Source organism: Macrobrachium rosenbergii, chromosome 19, assembly GCF_040412425.1.
Source record: "Macrobrachium rosenbergii isolate ZJJX-2024 chromosome 19, ASM4041242v1, whole genome shotgun sequence".
NCBI lineage: Eukaryota > Metazoa > Arthropoda > Malacostraca > Decapoda > Palaemonidae > Macrobrachium > Macrobrachium rosenbergii.
In genome coordinates, this window is record NC_089759.1 from 1,823,444 (window position 1) to 1,848,233 (window position 24,790).

Here is a 24,790-nt window from a genome sequence, read left to right on the forward strand (position 1 = left end):
TGAAAGTAAGAACTGTCATCAGGGATCTGGACTACTGATAGGGCACACATCATGTTCTAGGGAGGATTCCTCTTGTTCCTCCAGAATCAGAAAGCCTAGTTTTCATGTAGGCATCCACATGTAGTTGGTAGCCCACCTAGAGGGCTTACAAGCCACAGGAACTTGGACTTAGCAGAAGAGAAAACTCTGCACATATTTCATCAAGCTAAATGCAGTAGCATTTAGCCTCTAGGCATTTACTTGCTATGGAGGAAGAAAGGTGGTAGATGTAATGCCAATGAATGAACAAAATCTTGTGAGCAGTAACAGTGATTTAACAGTAGCGCCCAGGCTTGTGCCAAGAAGGCACAGTATACCGGAGGTATTCGTCAGGAAACATGTTTTAACATATGAGTGGTCAGTACATCCAGAAGTGTGAAAGACTGCCATTTACAGAAATAAATTCTGCTAATTCGTCACTGGCTGGCCGGAGAATTAAATGCGGGGCCAGCAGAGTGCTAGCTGAGAACAGTACCCACCCGTCCAATGAGGAACTTCAGATATCTGGAAACATAACAGCTTTGCACTTGAAGGACACCTGGGAAAACCTAAGAGACAGATGTTTTTCTGGAAAAGCAGCAGCAGTCATCAGAAAGTCGTGTAGCACCTTGACTATCAGTGCCTACCTGGCAGCATGGAGAAAATTTAGATGCCTTTATCCCCTACTTAGAAGATTTATTGTCTCAGAGGCATCAAAATAAGCTGTCTGTCAACACTATTAAATTTATAAATCAGTCTTTACTCAAGTATGTAAACAGCATGGTTTGGATGTAGCCAGTTCAACTGATCTCAGGAGATTCATGCAGTACTTTTAGAAAATGGTACCTTGAAGGTTGGCCAGGTCTCCCTGGGCTAGGATTTCTCTCTGTTTTGAAGAGCCTCACTAAGGTCCCTATGAGCCTTAGCAAATAAGCAATTTCTATGAATTTTATGACTGGGGATTTGTTGGTGTTCACATCTTCAATAAGAGTCAACAAATTGCACATTTCTGGCAGGGTGATATACACAAAAAGTTGATCCCCTTTGTCTATTCTTTCATGCCTGAATTTGCAGCCAACTGATGATCTGCTGCTTTGACCTGTTCACTCAGTGCATCAGTTTATCGGACTGGCTAGATGGAGGAATGTTGTCTAGGTTGTGCCTTTCCACTGGCTGCATCAGAACTCTGATCAGTGGGAATGCTACTCCTTCCTGGCTCAGGCAGGTGTTCATAAAACCTACAGCAATGTTTCCAAGGCAAAGCTGGTAAGAATCTTTATTCATGATCCTAGAATCCTCTCTTTGTAAAAGTTCTTTCTGTTCTAAATGTAAGAATTTGGAGATCCCAGTCAGTATTTACTCAGTTCTAGGGAGATCCAGTCAGTATTTACTCAGTTCTAGGGAGATCCCAATCAGCATTTAGTCAGTTCTTTAATGGATAGATATAATTCACTGGGACGTGTATTAGGTGTTAGGAAGGTTATAGGTGATTCTTCCTCTCATCTTGCTCTCACCTCCCTTTTTTCCTTTTCTAATGCCATCCTAGGAGATGTAGAAGTCTTGGACTTTTAGTATCTATGTCTCCTAATATATGGTATAATTCTTAAACCATCAGCATATGTGTCCCCTAATTTATGGTAGACTCTTGGACCATTAGCATCTGTGCCTCCTAATTTATGGTAGAAGTCTTGGACCATTAGCATCCCTGACTCCTAGTTTGTGGTTAGTTGGAACAGTTGCCACCCTCACAAATAAATGCTGAGTGTTACCATTCAGGAGCTCATCCTAATCTGTGAAACATCCAACTAGTAAAGTTCAGACTCTCAAGTTGCAAACCCTGTCTTTGTCCCCAAGTTCAACTCGGCACTGAACAGTGTGAGGCATTTAGCCATACCATATTAATTGTAAAGTTGCCTGTATGTGGATGATAGAATTTGTGTTAAATAAATCAAATTTATGTAATGCAAAATGACTTTTTTCTATACCAACCCATCATTCGTATAATTTATGACCCTTCTCTCAGCCCTGCTAACCTGTCATGAGAATTGAAAGCGATTAATGGATACCTGAGGCTTGTAGCTGTAATATGCTGTGGCTCAAGAAGACTTCTGTCTGTTTGACAGAGGATTGTAGTATCTTGGCCATTCAAAGACTACAGATGAGAGCTGTATATGACTGATCTTTGATAAAATTTGTATTGTATTTAACTTTATCAGGGGTTTGTTATAAGTTTAGGCAGTGAAATGTATTAGTAATTAACCTATTAGATGCTATACACAGTATGCATGCTGTTTTATGGTTTGGTATGTTATGTGTAAGATACTGATTTGATTTACTCCTGTGAGTTAGTAGTATCAGGTAGAGATATCGTAATAATATTATGAATTTATCCACTTCCAAAAAATTTAGCCTAATTAGTGCCAGTAGTGGCTTTGGCATTAGGGAAAAATATTTTAAGTTTTACTGTATGTACATTGATAATTGCAGTAAGCGTTACTCCTCAAGGCGCCTGCTTTTTTAACTCGTTTTCTGTGAAGATTAATAACAACAACAGGTGCTTGAAGATCTTGAAAAGTAGGCCATAAGTTTTGGTAGTAGATCTAAATTGCCCTGATGAAACTTTCAAGATACTACATTATGGAAAGTTAATATATTATTGTTAGGGAAAGGTTTTTGTAATTTCAAAATGCTCTACATCTAAAGACAAATTTTTATTTTGACTAATATCAAATGTTTGATTAAAGTTTTGTGTAGTGTTTAAGTTTATATAACAGTAGGAGAATAATATTCCTGTATTCTTACAAATAGGCAAAGTTAAAGGAAGAGATAATGTGTGCCAGGACAATGCGAGAAAGTGATCAGAAAACTGACGGTACTGGCAAGCTACCACTTCGAATTTCACATTTTTGTGTCCCATACTTCAAGAACAGAGGTGGGATGCCAGCTCCAATGAATGATGATGCTAAATTGAAAGTGGAAAAAGGCTACATTGACCTCTACATTACAAGGTCCCGCACATGTAAGTAATTTTACTCTCATTTCAGTTTTCACACTGTATAGTATGTTGCAAATAAAGAAGCTTTTAGTTTTTGTTGAACATTAAAGTTTACCATTGTAAGTGTGTGCAGTAGGGAAAAACCAAGAAAAAATATATAGGAGAAAAAAGTAAATGGTAATTTATAATGAAAAGAGCAAGAAGGGTTATATTTTTTAGAGTAATCAGTAGACACTACCCTACTTACGAACATTCAAGTTATGAACATTCAGAGATACGAACAAAAGGGATTGCAAAATAAAATTGTGGTCAGAGTGCTCCCCTTTGCCGCCTGTAAGTTCAGATTTCGTTCTGCACGCCTAGTCTGCTTAGATACAATTTTTTACTCTACCCTCGCCGTACAGCACCATAGCCCACGCCAACCCGCCGCCACACCTGACTCTTGTACCAGCATGAGTGGTAGGACGTGCTACGTTGTGCTCCAAAACTATTCCTGTGATTTTATTGTGAAATATTTAGCCCATCTTTTTTCTATTATGGCTAATGACAAACGTAAGGAAAGTGAAGATAGTGGCAGTGGTAAAATGTGGCAAGCCATCTCAATGGAAACTAAGGTGGCGATTGTAAAGAAATTAGATAGTGGTGAAAAAACGGTGGATGTAGCGCTCCAGTATAGTCATTCAACTGTTGGCACAATCTATAAGAAAAAAGAGTGAATTAAGGAACATGTTAAAAGTACTGTGCCTATGCAATCAACAGTTATAAGCAAGAGAAGGGGGAAGCTGGTAGAAGAAATGGAAAAACTTCTGGGTATCTGGGTGGAACACCAGAGACAAAGGTATGTACTGTTTAGCCTCATGCTGATTCAGGAAAAGGCTAAAAGCCTGTTCAACGACTAGAAGGCTAAGGTTGGCGAAAGTGCTGTAGATGAAACATTGCTGCAAGTTATGGATGGTTCCTTTCCTTTAAAAAAGGTGCTAACTCGCATCACGTGTCTGTTAGTGGTGAGGCAGCGAGCTTTGACAAAGCAACAGCCAAGAAATTTCCCAAGACACTCAAGGAAATTACTGATAAGGAAGATTATACCCCTCAGCAAGGTTTTAATATTGATGAGACAGGCTTTTCTGGAAAAAATGCCAGGAAAAACATATCAGCTGTGAAGAGAAGACGATGTCAGAATATGAAGCACTGAAAATAGGCTAACCTTACTGCTTGGTGGCAATGCATCGGGAGACATCCAGGTGAAACCGCTCTTAGTGTACCATGCTCCAAATCCATGGGCACTAAAAAATATCACAAGAGCTCTCTACCCATAATCTGGATGTCCAATAACAAAGCCTGGGTGACGTGCTGCATTTGAAGACTGTTTTTCCATCACTTTGTTCCTGAAGTCAAGCTGTACTACCTTGAGAATGGGATTCCTTTCAAGATTCTCTGAATTTTGGATAATGCCCCAGGTCTCCCACCATGCTTAGATGATTTCCATCCAGATGTGAAAATTGTGTATTTACCCCCTAACACAACTTCATTCCTTTAGCTGATGGATCAGGGCATATTAGCCAGTTTCAAGAAATACTGCTCGTACTTGCAGGCAAGCATTGAAGGAAGTGAATGACCTTGGTAAGATGTTGTGTGACTTTTGGAAAGGGTACAGCATTGATAATTACATCAAGAATATTGATGCTGCATGGTGTGAAGTAAGTGGGATCAACGTGAATGGAGCATGGAAGGCTATATGCCCAGTCTGTCAGTGACTTCAGAGGATTTAATCAGGAAGAGGTGGCAAAAGAAATCATTAACAGTCTCATTGACATAAGTCTTGGTTAGGAGAAGAGGACTTTGAAGAGCTGTTAAAGTCTCATTCAGAGGAGTTAATGAATGAAGATTTAATGGAGCTGAAAGAGATGCAAAGAACACAATGTGAGGAGGAAGAAGAAGAACCTCTTCCTTTAAAGAAGTTTGAAACTAAATCAATGGCTGAGGGGTATTCTCTTATAGAGAAAGCTTTAACTATTTTTGAGAATCAGGACCCATATTCTGAGAGATTCTCAAAAGTAACAACAACCATCAACAATGCTGTCCAGTATTATCGTCTCATATATGATGAAAAGAAAAGAAAATCAGTGCAAACTTCCTTAGACCAATTCTTCAAACCAGTGCCTTCAACCTCAAGAGCATCCCCACCTCCATTCACTGCTTCCTCATATACCTGTTTCAATTGTAAGAAAGGCAACTGTATTATCATCATAATTTATTTAGGTTTTATGAATCGTTCATATCAATAAGGTACTCTATAAAATACAGTACTGTATGTACAGTGTACAGTATTGTGTTTCAGGATGAAAAAATGCATAGCGCTCAGGATGAAAAAATGTATAGTGCTGTATTGACTTTATATCATACTGTATTTAAATAGGCATGGTGTGTCTGTTTATCACATTGGGTGCACACACAAGAAAAGGCATTACAGTGGAAAAAGATTGTGGATGCAAACAAACTGAATTTAGGACCAGGTAATGTACATTTCTAAATTTGAAAATTTCACTGTTACATGTAGCCATAGCTCCTTGGACAGCTTTTAATCCTATCACTGCGTGGGACTGATCTCCTCAGTCACAAAAAGGTCTCATCCATGGCATGGGACTGATGTCCTCAGTCGTCATTCTTTTCTTTCTGGTTTGGTAACTCATAATAGATAATGTATTTACCTCATCATTTTCAGGATCTTTTGTCTGTATTATAGCGACAAATGGCAACGTTTAATTTCCAATTTACAGGATTATCTTGGGAAAAGGGCTAGACCTTCAGTAACCATCAAAATGCTTCATAGGAAGGAAGTTTCTCACGATGATGAAGTAGTATAGAGGCTTTTATTCAGAAATGACAGTGATAGCAGTAGACCTGAACTATCAGATATTCTGATAGTGACAGCAGTGAATATGGTGATGTTTATATTGTAGTTACAGACAGACCAACCTTAGATAATGTTTTTACTTTAGGTTTTATGAGAGATGATCATGAATCAGAGGAAATGACAGAGGGGGAAACAGTTTCCTCCAAGCACCAGAGGTGGTGTGAGTAAGCAGAGAAAACGTGATAAAATTTGCGAATGAAAGACCATTGAATATTTGGTTCATAAAAAATGGTACTCTGAAACTGTTATTGGAGATAATAAATAAATTTTTTACCTAATAGGAAGTACTAATTTTCAAATAATAATAATAATAATAATAACTGTAATTACAAAATATACGTATTTTAAACAAACAAACATCTTTCCCTCATCTGTTGTAAGAAGCTCCAGGCAAAGCTGTCAGACATGTCGATTTAACATGACAAGAAGGGGGAGTGTTGCTGATTAGCATGTCAAAGGTTTGTCTCTCTCTCTCTCTCTCTCTCTCTCTCTCTCTCTCTCTCTCTCTCTCTCTCTCTCTCTCTCTCTCTCTCTCTCTCTCTCTCTCTCTCGTGTTCTTAGTTAGCACAACCTATGTACTGTATTACTGTTTCCCTGTATGTCTTTACCTGTACAGTAGATCATTTTAAATTGGTCTAATTTTACCTGTACCGTCTACAAACTGTAAATGCGCCATTCTAAAACATAGAGACATAGAGCATTTCAGAACAAAGAGAAAGAGGCAGAATAAAGAAATTTTTAAAACGAGGTTGAGAAAACTTCTAAAAATAGATCGGTGGAGTAGGGAGAGAGAGAAATAGTATGCTAATCTTCACACTCATATTTTTACGTCAGCCATTTATTTCTTTTTAAGCTAACTTTTAAATGAAATTACAGTAACTTTAATTTTATTTCAAAGTTAGTTTATTACTGAATTTCCATCTTTTGATATTTAACATAAGAATAATCTCTCTCTCTCTCTCTCTCTCTCTCTCTCTCTCTCTCTCTCTCTCTCTCTCTCTCTCTCTCTCTCTCTCTCTCTCCATAATATAATTCATAAATAATTTAACTTGGCATTTCAAGTAAGGACAATCTCTCTCTCTCTCTCTCTCTCTCTCTCTCTCTCTCTCTCTCTCTCTCTCTCTCTCTCTCTCTCTCTCTCTTTCTCATTATTCTCCCTGTCTCCGTAATAATATTTCACTCTTAAATAAGGACAATCCTTATCTCTCTCTCTCTCTCTCTCTCTCTTTCATAGTTAGCACTCACACATTTTTACAACTTATTATTTCTCTGTATGTCTTTACCTGTACAGTAAATAGTTTAAATTGACCTAATTTTTAAATGAAATTAAAGTTACTGTAATTTCATTTAAAAGTTAGCTTAATACATTAAACTTAAAAAAAAGAAATAAATGGTTGACATGAAAATAGAGTTGGAAGAGAATTTCTGTCTCTCCCCTTCTGACCGATCTATTTTTGAAGTCTTCTCAACCTCTTTTTAATAAATTCTTTATTCTACGCCTCTTTCTCTTTGTTCTGAAATGCTTTTTCATGAACAAACAGTGTTTTTTATCTGGACTAATACAACTCTTAGTTATTATGTCTCTATATTTTAGAACATATTTGCCACACTAGCGCATTTACACTTCGTAGATGGTACAGGTAAAATTAGATCAATTTAAACAATCTACTGTACAGGTAAAGACGTACAGAGAAATATTAAGTTGTAAAAATGTGTGAGCACTAACTATGAATGAGAGAGAGGGAGAGAGAGATAAGGATTTTCCTTAGTTAAGAGAGTGAAATTATTTATCATTTATCACACAGAGAGAGAGAGAGAGAGAGAGAGAGAGAGAGAGAGAGAGAGAGAGAGAGAGAGAGAGAGAGAGAGAGAGAGAGAGAGAGACTGTCCTTACTTGAAATACCAAGTTAAATTATTTATGAATTATTATGGAGACAGAGAGAATAACATGAGAGAGAGAGAGAAGTTATTCTTACGTTAAATATCAAAAGATGGAAATTCAGTATTAAACTAACTTTGAAATGAAATTAAAGTTACTGCAATTTCATTTACAAGTTAGCTTAATACATTACCCTTATAAAAAGCTTAGTAATTTGGGAGCATGATTAGGGTCATATTTAGTGTTTAAACTTTAGAAATAAACATTTATTAGCATTTTTAGAGACCGTGCCAAACTTATGCAAAAATTTGCCTTGCAATAGGGTTGCTGAAACCTAACCTCACATAAGTTCGGGGTATGACTGTAGTTTTCTTAAGATGGATTTGATTTGGACAGTCACCATTGAGAAATGTCATATGTACTAAAGATGTAAATGCAGGGTGCTTTACGCAAACAGTTTCCATGATACTGTATAGTCTTTACTTACTGGAGAAATTTTATTACTTCATATGCAGAATAACCCTAGATCTTAACGTGAGGATAAAATCTAGCGCCAGCTGGAAACCAGTAAAAAACATACAAAAAAATTGTAGAACAAATTATTGGTGGCAAAGGGAAAAATTATAGAACAAATTATTGGTAGCAACGGGATTCGGCCAATCAGATGAGAGAGGAGGCATCAGCCGACCTCACATCACCCAAGAGCTCCGTGACGCATCTGTTTCTTCCTTACCACCTTGCTAGAAGGACGTTCTGTTGCCTCTCCTTCCAGAAGCTGTTATTTTCCTACCTATTTACCTTGTTTGGTTTGCCTTTTGTGTCATGAATTAGTGCTATTTTCTGTTTGTGCATTAATGTTTTTTTGTTTGTGATTTGTTTTGTGTTTGATCATGCAAACACATAACTTATATCAGCCTTCCAGTTCTAAGTCTCAGAGAAAATCTCCTGGGATTGGTGGTTACCCTTGCTTTCATTTTCTGGCTTCTGTTGAGACTGATCCACATTCTGCTTGCAGCAGATGCAGATTTAATGTTTGTCACATTACTAATCCCTGTTCTTAATGTTATTCTTGGCCTGAGCAGTGGAGGATTTTTGCCAAGAGGCAGCATTGAAGGAAGTTGGAGGCACCATCATGGAAGGGGTTTTCTCCTCCTTCGATGGCTGCTTCTCAGACTCCTTCTAGTTCCTCTTCCTTGCCCAGTCTTCCTCCAGTTGCTTCATCTTCCTCGGAAGATTTTACTCCTTCCCATTCTTCCATAACTTTGTCTTTGGAAGTTTCAGGAGAGGGGTCAGGAGATGTCATCTCTTTTGCTGGCCCTGCTCTCTCAGGGGGGAAGTTCCCCCCAGGGAGGGAGGAGGCAGCACCATCTTGTCCTTCTGTTTCAGGTTCGGAGGCTCAGAAGGTGGCTAACATCTGGACTTCTCTAGGCCTACCAGGAGTACCAACCGTGGATGGCCTTTTATCCCATTTCCTGTCATCTCACATTCCCATGTCATTTGCGGTGACAGTTGCCAGCCCTGCTGCTCTCCCCTTTACTGTCCTCAGTGCCTTGGTTCCTGTGTTGCCACATCAGTCATATGTGTACTTTGCCCAGCATTTTCAGTTAGTGTCTGCAGTAACAACTGCGCTTGTCCCAGGCTCGTCCACCATGACAGTTCCCAGTTCAGTGGCTCTCCTCACTCCACATAGACCTATGATCCCTGTGTCTTCTCGTCTGTCAGCAGTGCTCTCATCTCAGAGTTTCGAGCCTTCTCCAGCAGTGGTGGCTTCTACTCTCACTCCGTCTTCTGATGCTCTCGTTCGAGCAGTAGTCGACAGAGTTGACGTTATCTGAGAGAGGTACAGCCGTGTCATGAAGAAGCAGCTCAGGTCTCTGTCAACGTCTTCTTCTTCTTCTTCGTCTTTATCTTCGTTGTCTTCTTTTCCTATCTTGCCCTCCCCCTTTAGATGGGGGAATAAGGACTTCGTCGCTGCTCCTCACTTAAGAAGACCTAGAATTGTCTCCTCTTCTCCGTCACCTTCTGACCACGTATGTGGGTCTCCTGCTCCTGATTTTGGCCGTGTCCCTGTTGTGGGTGTGTCATGTCCAGCTGCTTTTTGTCTCTCTAAGCAGGTTTCTGCCATAGGGAAATCTTCAGCAGTGTTGTCTTTCCCCAATGTCCCAGTTTGTATTTGTAGGAAGGATGATAAAGCCCCTGTTGAGAAATCCCATGTGGAAAAGTTCTCTGAAGTTCAGTCATTACCTTCGGATTCCCACAGTTCTGCGATGGACGTGACCAGATGTACACATACGCGCAAGTGTATTCAACATCGGCTGTTGTCTCCTCGTCAATCTCCTCGTTTGGATTCCCCGATGAGAGATAATGTGTCTCTCTCTAGCTCGCACGTCTGTGCTGATAGACTCGGTTGTTCCTGAAGTCTTTTCCATTCATGGTCTCCAAGAAGGACACCTGGTCATCGCTGCAACTCCCATGGCCATGTTCATTCGCAGGTGCTTGAAGGATGTTTACTTCCACATTCCAATCCATTGCTCTTCCCAAAAGTTTCTCCGCTTCAGCCTGCAAAGATAGTGTTTCAATTCAAAGTCCTTTGCTTCAGTCTAACAACAGCCCCTTAAGTGTTCACAAGAGTGTTCACCCTAGTGTCATCCTTGGCTCATTCTCAGGGAATTTCGGTTCTTAAGATATCTCGATGACTGGTTGTTCCTGGCAGATTCTCAGGAAAAGCTAATCGAAGACAGAGATCGTCTTCTCCAGTTTTGTCACGACCTAGGCATTGTAATAAATTTGGAGAAGTCAGATTTTCTTCCCAGTCAAAAGATTCTTTAACTGGGAATGGTAATAGACACGGTGTGGTTGAGAGTATTTCCACTGGACCAACGAATCGAGTTCAGGAAAGTGGCCTGGTCCTTTCTGTCAGAGCAGAAGCAGCTGGCATGTCAGTGGTAAGTAGTTCTAGGTCTCCTAACCTCACCAGAGAAACCCGTTCTCCACGGTCATCTCCACATTTCATATCTCCAATGGAGACTGAAAGAGTTCTTGTCCCCTGCAAGGGACTCGCCTTTGTTCCAGGTACCTCTGTCTGCAGAGGTGGGAGAGGACCTGCTGTGGTGGTTAGCCGACGAAAACTTGACTATAAGAGTACCTCTTCATTCTCCTCCTCCAGAAATCCTCCTGTTCTCAGACTCCTCAAACGAGGATTGGGAGCTCATTTGGAGGACCTTCTGATGTCGGGAGTCTAGTCTTCTGGACAAAACTCTACGTCAATGCTCTGGAGCTGAAAGCAGCCTTCCTGGCACTTCAGGATTTTCAAGAAAGAGTGTCGGGGCACTCTATAGCTCTGATGTTGGACAACACTATAGTGGTCGCTTTCATAATCAATTGGGGGTTTAGTCTCTTGCCAACTTCACTCTCTGATGGTGCTTTTACACCAGTGGGTGATAGACCTCAGTAGACCTCTCAGCCAAGTAAATCCCAGGTAAGAGGAATGTGGTGGCCAACAAACTGAGTCATCGATGTCAGGTCCTGGGGACAGAATGGTCATTACAGCAGGAGATAGCAGACAGGCTCCATATTTGGGGAAGACCGGTGATAGATCTGTTCGCAACAAGGTTCAACAGGAAGCTAGAGGTCTTCTGTTTGGTTGTCCCAGACCCCTTCACCATGGCGGAGGATACCCCTCAACATCCTTAGGACAACCTCGAGCCCCATATGAACCATCACGATGGTCATCTGACAGACTTGACCCTTAAAATGGTCGTCTTACCGGCTTTAGCTCCATCAAAGAGAGTGGATGAACTCCATGGGGGTTGGGGGTCTGTACCCTTCGAATTTGTCCCAGAATTCGTAGCCAACTCAAAATCCTTTGGTTCATGATGACAGATTTGAATCCCTTTCCATCCCTTCCTTGGGAGATTTTGTTAATAACGGCCCAGATGAATTGCTCGTATGTCCTGTTCGGGCACTGCGTGGTTACCTAACAAGGACTCGTCACCTCATGCCAGGATGTTGAAGACTTTTTGTAAGCTCAGGCTGGATCAAGAAAGAAGTGTCCAAGAATACCATCTCCCCCTGGCTCCGTGAGGTTATTAGACATGCTTATAGCTCTTTTACAACCTTGGATTCTAACTCAGTGCATGCAAGAGCACATGATGTTAGGGGTTTAGGCCCTTCGTTAGCTTTTAAGAACTTATCTGTTCATAGGATTTTGAAGGCTGGTACTTGGCTTCGTCAAACTACATTCACATCCTTCTATCTTCGGGACGTTGCTCACAGGTCCTTGGACACTTTTTCCTTGGGTCTGGTGGTGGCTGCTCAGCAAGTTGTGTTGCTTATCCAATGCCCCTAGCAGGACAGTTTGTATCTCACTTAAGATGATGGTATGAAAGTGAGAGTGAATGAGATAACTGGTCTTTTTTTCCTTTCCTTTATCCACTTCTTCTCTACCAATGGGCAGTAGGAAGATTGATACATCATGAACTGGAACTGGTTAGATACAGGTAAGTCAGTGGCTTTCATGTTTGAGAAAGTTTTATTAGTACATGAATATTTCCTTGCAGAAGCTAGTCCTTTCTTTCTCTGACAATGGGATAGAGGAATGATAACAAACAAATTGGTGGCCATTGTACGTTTGATGTCTGAACGGATCTAACTCTTCAACTTCCACTTATACAATGTTCCTCCACATTGTGCATTAGCCCAGTAGTCTGGCCGTTTGGTAAACTTTTTTATCTGACGAGTCGGAGGTATACGTCTCCTTCCTCTGCTTTATCCTAACCAGGAAATGAGACCAGGTGTGCTGAACTCCAGTCGGTTCAAGACTTTCCTCCCACCAAAAGTGAGTCTATCCTCACGTTAAGACATAGGTTTGTTCTGCATATGAACAAATGACAAAATTTTTAATTAATTTGTATCTTTCATAGCTAACAAACCTATGGTCATAACGTACATTCCCCACCTCTTGCCACCCCTGGGCTGGAAGAAACTGAATGCATCACGGTGCTCTCGGGTTAAGGGAGGTCAGCTGATGCCTTTTCTCTCATCCGATTGGCCGAACCCCGTTGCCACTAATACTTTATTCTACAATTTTATATGTATTTTACCAGTTTCCAGCTGGCACTAAAATATTTTATCCTTACGCTGAGACCGTAGGTTTGTTAGCTGTAAAAATACAAATTAAAAAATTTGTCATTTTTGTACTTCATGTATGGTAATACAATATGATAACAACTGATAAGAAAGTTTCTGTATAAATATACATTAATGGTCATAAAGCCATGGGAGGCTGTGGGTAAACAAAGTTAGGCTACCTGAACTTTGTCATTTACACGAGAAAGAAAAAGAAGAGGTTACATTTTTCAAAGTGTATTTATGCAGTATATTTTGTTACAAGTGCGGGGGAAAAAGGTGGATAATTGCCTTTGCAGCAGTTTTTCTATCCCTTGTAGTGCCAATAGTTTTGGACAGTGCATTTATAATTTTTTTTTTAAGATTCACAAGTCTTGCATATAGGCCATCTTAATCTTGTTTTGTTGTTACTATTGTTGCCACCTACATTTTTCTAGTTATTGTGTCAACAGTTGATTCTTTTATTGACCCTTTCAACCATTCTATTGTGGAAGCCATTATGCACAAGCTCTCTTGAGACAGCCACCCAGCAGATATGAGAGAAGCATTTAACCCTTAAACGCCGAGCCTCTATTTACGAAAGTGTCTGCCGTATGCCGGCGACGTTCGGGAGTTAGCGCCAAAGCAGAAAAAAAGTTTTTTTTAAAAAATCACAGCACGCTTAGTTTTTAAGATTAAGAGTTCATTTTTGGCTCCTTTTTTGTCATTGCCTGAAGTTTAGTATGCAACCATCAGAAATGAAAAAAATATCATTTCTGAGTCCAGTCCCGTGTCAGCCGGTGAAATTCCATTACAGCACGAATTTCTAGGTATAACCTTGCTAGATATACCAGAGAAAAAGAGCTTTCAGGAAAGCTGGGGTTACTACCCCCAGTCGAGCGTCTTCTAGGAAGGCGTCGGTATAAGAAGGGGTGAGTGAATTACCACTACCACGGAAACCTACTCGAAAGATCTCTCCTTATCAAAATCCCCGGAACAGAGCGGTGAGCCGTTACAGCCCCCACACCAAACACCCGCCAGGACGGCGACACCAGCGCCACCTACCTCATTCCATTTTCTAGCACGTGAATCTTGGTTTATTTTGTGTGCTCTTCCATCATTTTGGATTTTTTTGCTTCTTCTACGATGGCGTCGAGCAGCTTTACCATTTCAAGTTAAGTACCATCTTCTTGTGGGGTTTTGTTCTATTTTTGGCTGTTATAGTCTCGTATTTTCATAAATATCGAGATCTTATTATGTCGCCACACGCGTCCCCAGCCAGCCATGTCGACCATGAGGCGTCTCCTTCTGTTCTTTTCAGTTGGTGTCGTCTCCTCGTCGTTATAGATATTTTGCCCCCATTGGTTCCCTTCCTGGGGTTCCTTGCGGTGGCTCCCCCTCTTATGAATTACGATCATTGGCCTACTGGCCTTTGTGGGAGTGATGCCCGTCTAGGTCCCCCCAAGTTGGGTTCCTATTGTTTTGGTCTTACTAGGCTAATTAATTTTGATTGAAGATGGTGCTCTCTTGTAGTTTTATTTTTAATTTTATTGTTTTTATTATTTTATTGAGTGGTTTACCTCGGTGCTGGCGGCAGCCTCAGATCTAACCGCCCCCGTGGTAGGCTACGCTCTCTGTTGAGCACATTTTAGTTTTTATGAGTGTTGGTTATCTTGTGGAGTAGGCTTGTTAGCTTCCTTCCCTTTGCCCTGGGTGGGAGTTCAGGTTGAGGGAGTTTTGTTGCTGTTTTCCTCCGGGATCGTTTTTTGGTGGGCAGAGTGAGCCCCTTGGTTCTCTTCCTCCAATTGGGGGGAATCGAGTTCTTAGGATGTGTTTCCTCTAGGCTAGTCGCCTTGCCTTGCCTGCCATTCTCGATCCCGGCTGGTTCTCGGCTCAAAATTTCTCTCCCAGTTGCTTCCCCTTCCCTTTACACTCCTCGTCCTAGCCTATACTAAGGTTAGGTCCATATTAGGCTTCGCCTAGGTAGGAGTCGGGCTTGGGTTGGTTGCTTCCAGTCATATTGCCCTCCAAGATTCATGGTCTGGGAGGCACGGTGCAGTTGAGCGGGGTGAGCTTCTCCCGTCTCCTGTTCCTTCCTGGTAGCCTACTCCTCCTCCTTACCTCCCCCCCCTCCTCTCCAGCCTTGCTCTACTCGTGCGGGGTGACGCTAGATGGCGTTTTCTCCGAGTTCCGGGACTTCTCTTGTTGGTTGAGGGATTCGCTCCCTCCCATATTGTTCCTAGCATCGCTGTATTGGGGTTGGTGGTTTGTTTACTCGAACGTGTTCGAGTCACTGTTCGTCTCCCCGTCGGTTTACGTTGACACGGTATATATATATTGCTTCACCCTATGTTATGAACATATGAGCATTTTACCCGTCTCGTTCTCCGGCGGGGAAGTAAGGGCGGAAGGTTTTTCATATAGGGGAACGGATCCCTCCGTCCTCTTCAGTTCTTACCATCACTTGTTATTGTTTTTATTTTTTATTTTTAGATAAGTCTGTTATCTACAGGAGTACTCTCCTTTATTCATTATATATATAAATTCGTGAGTCCGGTCCTATACCAGGGGTCTCCGCCGTTATTTTACTGGCAGCCCTTATGGTTAGTTCCTGGTCTCTCTCCCCTTCATTCCCCGGAGTACTCCGGGGTCTGAAATCCTACCTTCCACTCTGTGTAATTTAGAGCTTATTGGCCCAGTTTATGATAGGGAGTTCTTCTCCGCCGGAGTATTCCGGTTGCAGTTGAATTTCCCGGCCTCGCCAGCTTTAGTTTGCTTAGGGTGGGAGGTTCATGTACGTTTCTACTTACAGACTGTTCGCTGTGAGGAGCCGGTGCACCGCCTCCTCCAACAACCCCTACGGTCACGTAGTTTGTCGGACCCACGCTGGTTGTGCGGTCCGCCTGGATGACCTGATTGTTTGGCACCCTGATGGTTGTGAGGTTTGCTTTGCTCTCTGCACAACTGTCCAGGATGAGTTGGTAAGTGACAGTCTTTACATTACTCTTGCTTTATGCTCCTCATATTGTATATTATACATTGTCTATGAGGTTCCCGAATGGTTTTCGTCCTTAGCTAATTGTTGGTTTTCTTACAGGCGGACGAACTTCCAAGAAGTCTGCCTTGGAATCCCTCCGGGCCTGGGTGGCTGGGTTTGGAAGGAACGTTCGTCGGGGAAGCCTCGTCCCGACGCTAGGTTGAGGGACTTACTCTACCCGGCGCACGGGTGGCGGCCGCAGTGCCTGAAGATGTGGCCACCCCTATCATCCAGCAGATCCGGGATGAGACCCAGCCACCCCAAGCGGATATCCTCTACGCTGAGGTCTCGGAGGATGTTGCCGCCATTAATCTGGACCTAGAACCGATGACTGTAGAGCAGGACCAGGTGGTAAGTGGTGAGGTAGGTGAGGTTGTTGGGGCGGGCCCCCCTTTATTTGACTCCCCTGCTTCATCTGTTTCTTCCTTTACAGGCTTTGTGAAGTCTTCCTCCTTGGGTGATAGAGCTCCATCTGCTATCCCCAAGTTGAAGTTGAAGACTTCATGGAAGGCGAAGGGCTTCAAGTCCTCGTCTTCCAAGAAGGCATTGCCCTTCCCCCCGTCGAAGGCTAAGGTCTCAGGACCTGTAGCCTCCGGGAGCAAGTCTGGTTCCTCCAGCAAAGGCGCGAGTAAGAGGGCTGCAAAACCAAGCCCTCCTCGCCAACCTGCTTTCGATGCAGAGGCCTTTGCTAACCAGCTTTATAAGCGTTTTACGGAGGACCTGGATTCGAGATTTAGTGAAATTTCGGAGAAGCTGGCCAGTCATGATAACATACTGGCGGGAATGGCTCACCCAACCCCAGCCGAACCACAGTATGTTATCCCCGACACTGCGGACCTCCCGCCGTTCGATGTCGGAAACCCTTGGCGGTTCGCTCCGGGCCATCCAACATGATGGCAAGCTGACTCTTGATGGTCTTGGCACGAGACGGTTGGAGGAATTGGAGTTCTTCCCCCCCGATCTCCTGCCCCCTTACCCAGGCTTCGTGAGGCTCACGGAGGAAGCCTGGATTAGGTCAGACAAGGTTCCTAGGAGACTGTCATCGTCCCTAGGGACCAAGCTCAGTCGGCTCTCCTGCGCACTCTGGACGGAGTGGCAGGCAGATAACACGGTTGACTCCTTTCAAGGGAACTTCACCATGTTCACCCTGGGAGACAACCTTCCCACTCCTTGCTTGGACAAAGTCGCTCTGGCTCGGCCCGAGCGTGCTTTGAGGGCATTCCGTACCTCAGCTAAGGGAGACAGACCCTACTTCCTGGTATTCCCAGGAAGTAACGAGTTCTGGACAGACGCCCGTCCACTTTCACGGTCGGAAAGCTGGACCCCTCTGCGCCTCCACGCAATTTAGCGAGCAGCTCCCAAGCTGCCGGAAGCTCTTTGAAAGCGGAGTTTGATGCCGGGTTAAGTTAGCCCGGTCGTTGAACTCCGTATGCCTTACTGAAGCTACTGCCGTCTCCTGCTCGGACGAGCCATTTCTTTCAGGTTTTGGCGAAGTCCTTGCTGGCAGGTTTCCAGTCTGACTTATCTGAATTTATCATGGCCAGACTGGAATGTAGGAAGTTCATCTTCGCCGATGCAACTATCCGTCACGAGCCCAACAAGCTCGTGAAAAGCTCGATCTGGGGACCTAACCTCTTCCCGGAAGAGGAGGTCACAAGTGTTATGGCCGAGGCTACACGGCCAACCAAAGTCTTCGTTCTCGCTGGGGTATTTCAGCCTACAAGCGTAAGACCCCAGAATCGGCCGGCCCCCAATCGAGAGGAGGTAAACGCTTCAGGAGGCATAAGAGGCCTCACCACCAGGCGGTAGTCAAGCCGTCCCGGTCTCGGCAGTGGCACAGCCTTCCACTTCTAAGGCTCACCCCCAACAGTACGTGCTGGTCCAACCAGCTGCACCCTCATATGTGGCCTCACCGGCATACAACCCCACATATGAAGGCCGTGGTTATTTTCACGGCCTTAACAGGGTTGCAAGGGGGAGGAAGGGCAAAGCCCCTCATAGAGGAAAGCCAATACCACCCCAAGGGGAAGACCTGGGCGTGGTAGGGGAATAAACCCGCTCCCTCCCACTGAGAGAACACAGGTAGGCGGTCGCCTGTTTTGGTTCAGGGACCAATGGACCTTCAGCCCTTGGGCACACAGCATTGTGTCCAAAGGCCTAGGATGGAGCTGGATCAAAAACCCTCCTCCTCTAACCAGGTTTTACCAGCCACCCACACCAATCCTAAAGGATTATGTGACAGAATTGCTCAACAAACGAGCAATAAAGAAAGTAAGGCACCTAAAGTTTCAAGGCAGGTTATTCACTGTTCCCAAAAAAGACTCCGATCAGCAAAGAGTGATCCTGGATCTGTCGCGTCTAAATCTCTACATAAAATGCGACAAATTTCGCATGCTTACGGTAGCTCAGGTACGGACTCTACTTCCGCGTGGAGCCGTCACCACCTCTATCGATCTTTCAGACGCTTATTATCACGTCCCAGTTGCGCGGAACTTCTCTCAGTTCCTCGGTTTCAGACTCGGGAATCAAGCCTACTCCTTCAGGGTCATGCCATTCGGTCTGAACATTGCGCCCAGGATATTCACAAAGCTGGCGGACACGGTAGTACAGCAACTCCGGTCTCAAGGGATATCCCTAGCAGCATATTTGGGCGATTGGATAATTTGGGCACCAACAGTTCGGAGTGTCAGAAAGCCACGTCCATAGTCATCAGTTTCCTGGAGTCGCTGGGTTTCCAACTGAACAGAGAGAAGTCCCGCCTGACTCCGAGTCCCGGTTTCAGTGGTTGGGTCTCCAATGGGATCTGTCATCTCACACGCTGTCCCTTCCGCCTCCCAAGAGGAAAGAGATAGCATCTCTCACCAGGAGATTCCTCAAAAATCCATCAGCATCCCGCCGTCCCAAGAAAGGGTCCTTGGGTCTCTTCAGTTTGCCTCAGTGACAAACCTGCTATTAAAAGCGAAGTTAAAAGACATAAACAGAGTGTGGCGGAATCGAGCCAATGTCAAGCTCAGAGACAAGGTCTCCTCTATCCTCAAATCTTAAAGACAAGGTTGCGACCGTGGGCCTCAGTCAAAGGCTTGTCCAATACAGTTCCGCTTCAATTTCCCCCTCCGGCACTAGTAGTTCACACAGACGCCTTCCTTGCGGCTGGGGGATATTCACCAAAACAAAAGTACAAGGAACGTGGTCCACAATGTTTCAGCAGTTCCATATAAACACCCTGGAAGCTATGGCGGTATTTCTAACTCTGAAGAAAATCCGCCCCCAACCGGATTCATATCAGGTTGGTATTGGACAGCGCAGTGGTAGTTCATTGCATCAACAGGGGCGGCTCCAAATCAGGCCGAGTAAACCAAGTAATGGTTGCTATCTTCTCCCTGGCGAACAAGCACGGCTGGCACCTGTCAGCCACCCACCTAGCGGGGTGCGGGAACGTGGTGGCGGATTCCCTGTCCAGGAATGCTCCGTTGGAGACGGTGGTCCCTGGACGTGGAATCTTTCAAGTGGATTTGCCGCCAGGTTCCGGGCCTCCAAGTGGATCTGTTCGCAACGGAGAGCAACTTCAAGCTCCCCTGTTATGTGGCTCCCAACCTGGACCTCAGGCGTTACGCCATAGACGCAATGACAGTAGATTGGAACAATTGGGAGAAGATTTATCTTTTCCCCAATAAACTTACTGCTGAAAGTTTTACACAAACTCAGGACATTCAAAGGTCAATTAGCCCTAGTAGCTCCCTATTGGCGAAGAGCAATTGGTTCCCTCTTCTTCAGGAACTGGGATTACGGAGTCTGCGGATCCCCAAGCCCATTCTGACTCAGACAGTACAAACCAAGACTGTGTCAGCTTCCTCAAGAATTCAGAATGCCCTAGTTTTATGGACTTTATAAAATTCGCAGCTCAAAAAGGAGCGAACATTGACCCTGTCAACACTCTGTTTTTAGAATCAGATAAAAGAGATTCTACTATTAGACAATATGATTCAGCAGTCAAAAAATTAGCCTCCTTCCTAAAAGCATCGGAAGCCAAAATCATGACAGCTAATTTAGGAGTTTCCTTCTTTAGATCATTGTTTGAGAAAGGCCTAGCTCCAGCCACTATTACCACAATCAAGTCAGCATTAAAGAAAGTATTTCTTTCGGCTTTAAAATCGACCTCACAGATTCCTACTTTTCATCTATCCCCAGAGCATGCGCTCGTCTGAGACCAGTATCACGCCCCACAGTCTGTTACGTGGTTTCTCAATGACGTCCTTAAGTTAGCATCAGAGATGGATAACTTTCATTGCTCTTATCAGGATCTGTTAAGGAAGACTTTATTCTTGATTAGCTTGGCTTCAGGTGCTAGAATCTCAGAGCTATCGGCTCTCACTAGAGGTGATAATTATGTGAACTTCCTCCCGTCTGGAGAGGTCCTCCTTTCCCTGACCCTAGATTTTTAGCTAAGAACGAAGACCCACAGGACAGGTGGTCTCCTTGGAAGGTGGTGCCCCTTCCTCAAGACCAGTCTTTATGTCCAGTTTATACACTTAAATCTTACCTTTTAAGAACTCCACAGAGTAAGTCGGGTCCTCTTTTATCAGGGAGAAAGGTGGTACTCTTTCACTAAATGCTATAAGACAACAAATTTTATATTTCATTAAACAGGCCAACCCAGATTCAATCCCCAAGGTTCATGATATTCGAGCAGTTGCCACTTCCATTAATTACTTTCATAATATGGACTTTTCGGAGTTATCTAAATTTACGGGTTGGAAATCACCTCTAGTGTTTAAACGCCACTATTTAAAAACGCTGAAGCCCTGAAATTTTCTACCATAGCTGTGGGAAGTGTCATCTCCCCACCTTAATTAATCATATCCTTGTCCTTTCCTTTCCCCCGCCCGCCTCCTCATTTACTTTTCTGCTTATTCTCCTGGTTGATTATACCTCACTGCCTGGCTCCTCATATTGTTGTTTCTTGTACCTGTTGATGGAAAAAGCGTAATCTGAAATGCCATGATTGTTTCTCTTGTGGGGTACTGGACAGTTTTTTATTTGGCTCCATGTACCCCAGATGAATGTATATATTAATGTTGATTGATTTTGTCTCTTACGTGTTTAGCCTAAGTTTACGTGTATAGTATTAAGGTTATATTTGCAGTTATTTTGTGCGCTTTTCATGTTTCACTTTGCTTTAAGTAATTTTAAGGTTTTTTGGGGCTTTTTCTCCGTCGTGCCGGGAACCTGCCCATGTTTCATAGTATTAAGTTCTTTAATGTGCCTTAGATTTAATATGCCTTAGTCTTAGTGTTCTTGCTACACGGAAGAGATTGCTTAATTAAAATTATTCTGGTAAAACTTTTGCCTTTTCTTCAGATTATCCCTCCATTTCTTTTTCCTAGTAGTTGCAGCCTTGGCATGATTCTCTATCACGATTTCACCGGCTGACACGGGACTGGACTCAGAAAAGGGATTTTGACAGAGGAAAAATCTATTTCTGAGAAGGTCCCGTGTCACCCGTGACCCTCCTGAATTACCTAGTACTCTCCTCCCTCTTGCACATGCCAAGTCTGGGGTTAGTGCTAGCATGGAATGAGGTAGGTGGCGCTGGTGTCGCCGTCCTGGCGGGTGTTTGGTGTGGGGCTGTAACGGCTCACCGCTCTGTTCGGGATTTTGATAAGGAGAGATCTTTCGAGTAGGTTTCCGTGGTAGTGGTAATTCACTCACCCTTCTTATACCGACGCCTTCCTAGAAGACGCTCGACTGGGGGTAGTAACCCCAGCTTTCCTGAAAGCTCTTTTTCTCTGGTATATCTAGCAAGTTATACCTAGAAATTCGTGCTGTAATGGAATTTCACCGGGTGACACGGGACCTTCCTCAGAAATAGATTTTTCCTCTGTCAAAATCCCTTTATCATATATAAATATTGAAATATATGACAGCGCAAAAAAATTTCATATATAATTGTATACAAATCGCACTGTGAGCAAAACGGTTAAAGCTAATGAGTTATTTTTTTTTCTTTGTATTGTACACTAAATTGCGATGATTTTGGTATATAAAAAATAGTAAAACGATCAAAGCAACACAGAGAAAATAATATCACAAAATGATGCATGAATTCGTAATGCACAGGCGTTAAAAAAAGTTTTTTTCAAAAATTCACCATAAATCGAAATATTGTGCTAGAGACTTCCTGTTTGTTGCAAAATGAAGGTAATTGATTAACTATTACTAGACTGTAGGTGTTTTAGCTTACAATTGCAGTTTTCGACCATTTTGGTTGAGTTAAAGTTGACCAAAGGTCAAATTTTTTCTATTTACTGTATTGTGATTTATATGAAAATATTTCAAAACTGATAAAAGCTACAACCATGAGTTATTTTTTGTTGTATTCTACGTGAAATTGCACACTTTTTCATGTATAAAACTTCATGTAACGACTAATATAAAATGGTGCAAACATTATGACAAAGTGACAAAAGAATTTCAAAGATGTTTGGCCGAGTTACCGCACGCGGACATAAGGAAAAAGTTTTTTTCAAAAATTCACCATAAATCAAAATATTGTGCTAGAGACTTCCAATTTGTTGCAAAATGAAGGTAAATGATTGAATATTACTAGAATGTAAGAGTTTTAGCTTACAATTGTGTTTTTCGACCATTTCAGTCGAGTCAAATTTGACCGAAGGTTGAAATTTTTTGTAGTCGACGTACGGTACGTCTGCTTGTCACCCGACAGACAATTTTAGTTGACTTATGATACGTCCAGTCGGCGTTTAAGGGTTAAACGACCTTGTTATTGAAGTCCAATTCAGTAATGCATGTCTTGCTTTGTTCACAGGGCTGACAGTTGAAAGAGAAACTTTGGATACGATTGTACGTGATGAATGGAAAAAGCAAAAATTAGCTTCAACTGAGATGACAGTTCGGGAATTAGAACGTAAACTTAAGAGGCTGAATCCTGAGGATCAGGAAGTTGTAAGTTTCATATTGTTTACTCATTAAATTTTCTTCTCAAAGCAGTCTTACATTTTGTTTTTCAAAATAAAACACTTTTTTTACATGCAGTTTAGTAAAAACTAGTAATATATTCATTGGAGGTGCTATTGCTAAAAGGTATTTTTAGGTACAGTGACACATCAACTTAATGGACAGTTTAGGGGGTCTGCCCCTTTCGGTGAGTAACAAAATCTTCAAGTAACAAAGATATATAAATATCCAATACAATACATACAATACCCTGGAACAATTAACTTAGCTTCTAGTGAATAGCAGTTCCATGTAAAATAATTAATAGCATATCCTAAGTGGTATTTTGATATTTAGTCTAGAATATTGATTCACTTATTCAATTTCAGATACGTATATATCTAGAAAATGAATTAATTTAAAAATACCTACAGTGCAGTATTGGACAGTTTAACTTTACAAAAACAGCCTGTTGCTATAGTTCTACATACTTTCTGGGTGTGCTCACAAGATGTAAAATGCCCAAAAATTATGTAAAATGCACAAAAATTATGTAAAATGCACAAACATCATGCAATATGTAAAAAACACAAAAATCTTTGTTTTAACATAGGCTACAAAACACTATGCACTTCCTGTTTGCACCCCCTCTCTCTCTCTCTCTCTCTCTCTCTCTCTCTCTCTCTCTCTCTCTCTCTCTCTCTCTCTCTCTCTCTCTCTCTCTCTCTCTCTCTCTCTCTCTTTGGTACACTGTTTTATATATTAATGTTCATTTAATGCATAACATTATTGTACCTAATAAAGTAATGTAGTATGGAATGCAAATATTTTTTGGTTTGTGTATGTATGTGTGCATACACATATACATGGTGTACAAGTAGACTTTGCATTTATAATGCATTTACTTGCATTCTCTCTCTCTCTCTCTCTCTCTCTCTCTCTCTCTCTCTCTCTCTCTCTCTCTCTCTCTCTTTGGTACACTGTTTTATATATTAATGTTCATTTAATGCATAACATTATTGTACCTAATAAAGTAACGTAGTATGGAATGCAAATATTTTTCGGTTTGTGTATGTATGTGTCCATACACATATACATGGTGTACAAGTAGACTTTGCATTTATGATGCATTTGCTTGCATTTCTCTCTCTCTCTCTCTCTCTCTCTCTCTCTCTCTCTCTCTCTCTCTCTCTCTCTCTCTCTCTCTCTCTCTCTCTCTCTCTCTCTCTCGTGGTAAACTAATTTATATAAAGAACAAAAAACAGAGAGAGAGAGAGTGAGAGGCAAAAACACAATAAGTGTTAGTTTGTCTTAATGCAGTATGTGTGCGTATGTATATACGCACATACACAGACTGGCTAAATGCAAATCGTCATACATTCAACCAGGTTTACCAATCTTATTGGCTTATCTGATAATTCATTACTATTTCTTATAATTAACAACTACTATTTCAATGACCACCGCTCAGCAAAACACAGGCGTAGACAGCAGCCAGTGCTGGCATAAACAACTAAATCAAGAAACAGTTGTTTGCTGATGTTAGTTACTATTGCTATTACACATTTAGTTAAAGTTGCATTTACAGTTAAATACTTAGATCATTCTCAGTGGTGACTTCCATTGTGAAAATAAAGTTGATTTTATTTATCTTTCACACAATGAAGAAAAAGGTTTCAAGAAAGCATATCGCTAAAGCTGCAGGTTGTAACTGCAGCTGAAGAAGTGAAGAGAGTGCAGGCTGCAAAATGTTTTGAACAGGCAAAAACATCCAAATCTTATGAAATCAGTTTTACTTCATTTAGAATTAGTTTATATAGATAGAGACAAACTGCATTTTTAAGCCAAGCTTTTTTAGTCTAAAAAAACTGTTCTCCAAATTATGCT

General features: G+C 42.2%; 1 protein-coding gene across 1 annotated transcript in view; it reads left to right on the plus strand.

Annotated features, from left to right (window-relative positions):
- LOC136848546 (uncharacterized) overlaps nt 1–24,790 on the plus strand; it is a 401,222-nt gene that overhangs the window by 114,683 nt on the left and 261,749 nt on the right. Inside the window, exons 5-6 of the mRNA XM_067120822.1 lie at nt 2,827–3,037; nt 22,776–22,912. Of these exons, the coding sequence (XP_066976923.1) occupies nt 2,827–3,037; nt 22,776–22,912 (348 nt within the window). The remainder of the gene's footprint in view (nt 1–2,826; nt 3,038–22,775; nt 22,913–24,790) is intronic.